Here is a 6,672-nt window from a genome sequence, read left to right on the forward strand (position 1 = left end):
GGGGGGGGGGCAGACACAGAGCAAAAGCAATGCAGAAACGTGCCAAACCAGAAGAAACCAGCCCATTCTCTGAATGCCACCTTTCACATTGTTTATAATCATTGTATCGTTTTTCTCTCTCCCCCACAGCACCCCAGGGACCGCCTTACCCGGAGCCTGTGTTCCTTCCTCGACTGCTGAATGTGACGGCTCGGGAAGGGGGCACCGCCCTGCTGCCATGTGCTGTGCACTTCTTGGGGACCAAAGAGGTGAGAAAAAAATAATAAAACCAAACAAAACAAAACAAAACAAAACATGACAAAATAAAATAAGCGAACAACTCAAAAATACAAAAACAAAACAAAACTGGATGATTGATTTAAATTAATATTATGGTAATAGCATTCACAGTTTGTTGTTTCAGTGAGATGCTGATTACTGTTATAATAACAACACTATCCCTTGTGTATGTTGAACACAACTTCAACTCTATCCTTAGCTCGTTGGTCAACTCGAGCAACCAGTAATCTCTTCCACGTTCCGTCTTTTTTTGCATTGCCCCAGGGCCAATTTCTCTCGCCTCCGATTTGATCTCTTGAGCCCAGAATTGCGTGTGGCATTGCCACAAAAACACACAAAAAAACCAACGATAAAATATATTGCTAGTCAATAACGTGCATTGCTCTAATGAACCATGTTACATGTTTTGAGCAGAAGCGCACCGGAAAGGTCGCTTCTCTAAAAGCTGTCCCCACTCCGCGTTGCTTGACCTTCTTGTGTAAACTACGTTCATTGATCACCCTCCCTCGGGACATCGACGTTGGAAAAGTTAGAAAAAAGGATAAGAGGAGCAATGAGCCTTTGGGGGTGGTTACAGTCCACATATTGGAAATCGAGGAATGTTAAGGAAATCTCATGAGAGAATGCGCACGATGCTTTTGTTGAAAATGTCTTCTCTCTTCCATGCAAAGGAAGCACGGACAATATTCTGGCTCCATGGACACTGCGTATCTCCAGGGTACTAAAATTTACACTCTATAAAATATAACATAGTTAGCACTTTTCAACGTCAGAAAGAAGCATTACTAGCTACCTTCTTCTTTGAGTTCACAGATACGTGTGTCGTACGGACAGCTAATGTGATATTTCATTAGAGTTTCGCCTCAATGCTCCTTCTGCGTTTTTACCACCTCTGTGCTTCAAAGGAGCAACCAAGTCTGGGTTAGAGATAATAACATGTTGGAGTTGCACGCTACCCTTGTAACTCAAGAGATATTAACAATTTTCTTATTTTGGATCTTTTTAGAATTGGACCACATCGAGTCAAACTTTTGAAAAGGGAAACGGGCTAGTGTGCGGAAGTCTCATAAATACTGAGTACATGCCCATAAAAAAAGTCCCAAATCTTTGTCGTGAATTGTCTGCAACCTATAGAATCTAGACTAGTCACCCAGACGGCTCCGTAAAAATGATTATTTTCCCCAAGGTCGTGGACTGATAGACTGGAAAGTGCTGAAACGTTTCTTGTGATCAATCTCTTTGTTAGTTAGGCGGATTTGGTGTAACACCGATGACAAGAGAGGGCTGTAACGAGGACACGCCCTGGGCCCAAGCCAAGAAAGGCACAACGTACTCACAAGGCATGCCAGCGGGCACGGATGTCCTGTTCGGACCATTAGGGAACCAGAGGGGTGAATGACTGAGGAAAGGTCAAGGATAGAAAAAGGGCAGACGTCCTACTTTGGCGTTTTCCGACGCCTGGTCGGCACTACCACTTGTCGAACTTGAATTTGTTGTGTGACTGACTGGTTAACACACACCTTATACACAGAGAACTGAGGCCTCTATTCACAAAGTATCACTTGTGGGACAAGAGTTACGAATTATCTCAAACAGACTCAGAGAGGGCACACACTATTGATGCGGGCTCACTTTCACTATAGGTTCAGTATGTCGAGGTTACCAGTTAGCGCGCTGACCCTTTAGGAGTAATTGTGGTAAACGATTGTAAGTGTAGACTGACAAATTACGTGTTGCCACTCTGAATTTGATGCATACGTGTTGAAATCATCACCAGAGAAATTTACAACGATAAATTTTATGAAGAACTTGGCAGCACCCCAAGATTTCTATTAGATTTTGAATCCCTGCTATGTAAACCCACTTTCGGAAAACTGTTATTTTAAGGTCACGGTTACTCCCCCCCCCCCCACTCCTCTCTTTCCTTTACTTTCTACCCATATTTCGGAACCCGAGGTCATCGATAGCTAATAATCTAATGGTGACATTTAACGCTCTGTTCAACACAATCTTGGTTATTTTGAAGGCCTAGTGCTAAGGCCCGTGTCGAGACATTTGGCTGAGAGCAACAGTGTTCAATAAAGTAGGAGCAAAACAGTTGTGAGTCCACTCGGATTTGAAACCAGAACTTGGACGCGTGTTGGTCATGATTGTCCAGCTACGTCACAGTGGTCAGCTCGCAAATTGCTCGGTGAAAAGCAGTAATCTGAGTAACGCCCGGCGTCTTGCTCTTCCCGTGGGATCAGGGATATTTTCGGGACTAATTCATGGAGAATGGGAGAGGAGCTGGGAAGAATAAGAATGTTCATTTGAAGAAGGGCATCGGCAAGTGTTCTTGACCGGAAAAAAATCCATAATGTATAATATTATACACCACTGGATTCCGACAATTTCCATGGCTATGTCCTTTTCAAATCAGTTTCATCAAACATTGATGGAAAAATGAATAGTAAGCAAAGTTTTTGTTCCTCCTTTATTAGAACTACATGTGTATGAACCTCCTAAACAGCTTGTGGATATTACCTCTCTATACTTCGCACATTTTCTATAGAGGGTTTTGCTAGGCCGCAAAGCCACACAGGCTTGGCAGTTAACAGAAATGTCACATTTCGAATAACCACAAAGAAGGAAAAATGTTCGTTGTGCTGTAAATCAAGGCTCACCATTTTTTCCCAAGCGGATCGAATATCTGAGAGAATGCCGAGCGCAGGCGGGATAACTATTTTGTTCAATACGATTATTACGATACACTGCATACAAAAAAATAAAGTCAATCCAATGGTTGATGTATCAATAAACAAAATTTAAAAAACAACAATAACAAAAAACAAAACAAAACAACATTTGAACAAAAAATGAAGACAACAAACATAATAGGCCTAATAATGAATGATAATAATAATACATAGCATTTGCATGGCACAAATTCACAATAAACAGTAAGCTCTAAGCGTTTTACAATCTATATCATATTACATAACATGTATTTACCAGAATGTATGAAATGCTGTAAAGAGATACATGTACCCTCTTTGTACTTAAATCATAACTAGATCTAGTGCGCAGATAATTATCTGGATTGCTCAAACCAAGTAACACAAGAAAATAATGACAATTAACAAAAAATAATTGTGAAACGAGAGTTACGCTTTCAAGATATTTTCAATATTTTCTGTGTGATTGTAGTTTCCTACCAAGAAAATTCTTTTTAAATATTTATCTGATGTTTGCTCACGGACATAAGTTATTCCTAAAACTGATGTCAAACGCGTATGCGTAGCAAATGTGCTAAATGTAAGATGCATCATGCTAAAACAGAACAAGAGTGTGATACGATAGCCAGAAGTTATGAGATCTATAAAAGTACTTTTCATTTTAACTGTATGGAGCTCTTATGGTCTGGAGGTACGGTGTTCGCCTTTTAGTTAACCTGGGATCGAAACCTGCCAGCGACCAAAAAAAAAAAATCCCCACATCTAGCCAGCCGGCCGTAGATTGATGATCTCTGGCTTAATTGAACAAAAGTACATTGACAAAATAATGGCAAGTTAGCGGGGAAAAAAGAGACAAACAGACCGAAACAATAGAGGGAAAGAAAAGCAGTAGAGCCTACTTTTTAAATTTTAGTTTTAGTAAAAAGTTTTACGGCACTTGCAACACAAACAAGCCACACGAGTGCCAAAGATTGAAGGTGTTATTAATACACTAAGAAAAGGAGAGGAGCAAAAAAGAAAATTAGACGTTTGATAAAAACGAAGGAATCAACCAGATCAGAGCCCCCGCCAATCATCTACCTACTAGAGTAGGAGGAAGGAACACCACAGATCTAGAAGACATTATTATTGCATGTATGTTGGACAGTGGAGAAAAAAAAAGAAAAAGTGGGAAAGTGGCAGCAAACTTGTTCAACCAATGGAACAAAATTTCAACCAACTTAGAATGGGAATAAGCGTGGGAAAATGGCACACTAATGATACAAGGAATGCGAATCAATGAAATATTGTTAATTAAATGGTACAGGTTTAACGCCCATATCTGCGAAACACGACCACAAATTCGACACAGTGTAGTATTCGACGCCCGGAGTAATCCTTTCCCAAGAGCTCAGACAATGACACCACTAAGCAAACTGAAGACCACAATGAAGGTCAAAATCTATTTCTATTTTTCCGTTTGCCTGTGAAATATAATAAGCCCTCACAGCAGATTTGCCGAGATTAACACAAGCCCCAGAAAGGCAGCAATGCCACTGTGTAACATCTTGGGCATTTCCTTCATGTACCACAACACGACACAACGGTGAAGAAAAGGAAGCTGGGATTGTTCTACAAGAAACTATGGAGTGGAGAAGGAAACGATATGGAAAGGACGACCAGTTGGACAGCCAACAACACCGAGTGGATAAAGGATGCATTTCTGCGAGACCCAGGTCCCAGCTCACGACAGAGGAAAAGGGAAACAGTATGGCACACAGAACATTGAAAAAGTACGCAGAAGACTGCCAGGGACTGGTTTTTTTCCAAGAGAAGAAAACTCTCTCTTTGTTATTTTTTTTCCTGGATGGATTCTAATGCAGGTTTTTTTCGGATTCTTTTAAAATTCTGTTCTTCGCATGGGTAGGTCTAATGTGTTTTTGCACAATCTACAATACACCTATGAGATTAAATTCACAAGAATCTTGCGAGTGCGAATACCTCTACACCGAGCTTCAAATTGATTACTTTTTCTTTCCAGCATTTTTCCCCAAGGAAACACAGAACAAGCTGGCACACAGAGTGGCTGCTTCTTGTCTATAGCTAGAGTTGTAAGTCAGGTATACAAAAATATTGAGAGACGAGCAAAGAAGGATCAGAGTGATTCTCAGAAAAGCCAAAATGCCGCTAACGTAATTGAATCTCTCCGCGTCAGTTTCGATGTAGCTAGCGTATATGGTACAAACACTGGGTATATTGCACACAGCATACATGCCTGCCACAACCATCACTGACTGAACAGCTCTAAGCTCTTTGCCGGAGAGTCTAGAAGTGTCACTTGATTTCAAGTCGTCGCATTTACTACCAGAGGCTGACCTAAATCTAGACGTTTGCTTCAGTTTGACTGTTATAATGACCAGTCCTACGATAACAGTGCTCAGACAGATAGTGGGCTCTGCTGCAAAAAGCAAGGGGTTCATAACAGTCAATATCGGTACTTCCAATTTTGATCCTATTTCTAACAAAGTCTCGTTCAGGTGCGGGTAAAAAACCTCCCGAAATCCCACCGTCAAAAACAATGGTGAGTTGAGGGCAGTGCACGCTACTGTGAGCACAAACACGATTACAATCACTTTTTTCTGATCGAATGTAAACTTGAATTTCAACGGCAGTGCAACGCAACAGCATTTCATAACAGTGAGATAAACGGTGAAGAAGGTAGATATTTTAAAAGTCATGTTGTAGCCGTACACCGTGTGGACCATTGCGATCCAGTAAGGCTCTGACCTGTCTTCCGGTTCAGTAGAAAACTTGATACCACTAACATTATGTACAAAAGTAGAGTCCATAGATCGGAGAGAGTCAATGCAAACAGAGTAATAGACGTAGGGCTCTCAGATATGCCTATGCGCCTAAATATCTCCAGATTGCAGAGATTAGTGAGAGTTCCAAACACAGCTATGCTCAGATTGTTCAATTCAATGACTCGTTGTATCATCAAGTAGGTGCTGTACTCCATAAAGGTTGAAGGAGCGCTAGGAGGTTGCGTCAATGTGCAGTTCGCTGCACACGTGCCAGAATCTTGAAGGGGTTCCGTAGAGGCCATTTTGTGATAATCGTTTGGTAAAACGAAGAAAGCACAATCTTTTATGCAAAGAGCACTTTAAAAAAAAGAAATTACGAGGTTTCTTTGGCTCTTCTCAAGAGGTGTTTAACACAGTTGGAAATTGATACTTCGCGTAGTAATTTAGGGGAGTTTTTTTTATTGAATAGGTAATGGAACAACCAAATCGTTTACCAAAAAAAAAAGACAACATAAAGACAAGACACATTTTTACAGATGCAATTAACATCCCAACGAGGTGCCAGTCATTGTCAACTGTGATTAACGGGGAATTTTGCCAAAATTGGCTATGAAATAGTCTAACTTACACAGCTATTTGACTGAAACTCCCATGATTATCGCTGTCATCATTATTATCACCATCAATATTCTAATTACAGCGTTTCCAGTGGTAGACAACGTCTATGCTAATTTAATTGTATGTTAATTAAAGCAGATGGATTTTCACCACTGATTACTACATTGATTATCGTGTTGATTGGGGAGTTTGTCATCTGTTACAGCATTTGATGAGACAGGAGTAGTTCCACGCTTAACAAGCTTAACAGGAAGTTGTTGGGGTTGTTGTTGTTTTTT

At 40.6% G+C, this 6,672-nt stretch overlaps 1 protein-coding gene across 3 annotated transcripts in view; it reads left to right on the forward strand.

The window, feature by feature from the left end:
* The window catches only part of LOC101853652 (zwei Ig domain protein zig-8), a 118,406-nt gene that overhangs the window by 80,394 nt on the left and 31,340 nt on the right, over window positions 1-6,672 (forward strand). For all 3 annotated transcript variants that reach the window (XM_035973026.1, XM_035973025.1, XM_013089455.2), the window contains exon 3: window positions 130-248. In XM_035973026.1, coding sequence (XP_035828919.1) covers window positions 130-248 — 119 coding nt within the window. The remainder of the gene's footprint in view (window positions 1-129; window positions 249-6,672) is intronic.

The sequence above is a fragment of the Aplysia californica genome, unplaced genomic scaffold (genome assembly GCF_000002075.1).
Source record: "Aplysia californica isolate F4 #8 unplaced genomic scaffold, AplCal3.0 scaffold00955, whole genome shotgun sequence".
NCBI lineage: Eukaryota > Metazoa > Mollusca > Gastropoda > Aplysiida > Aplysiidae > Aplysia > Aplysia californica.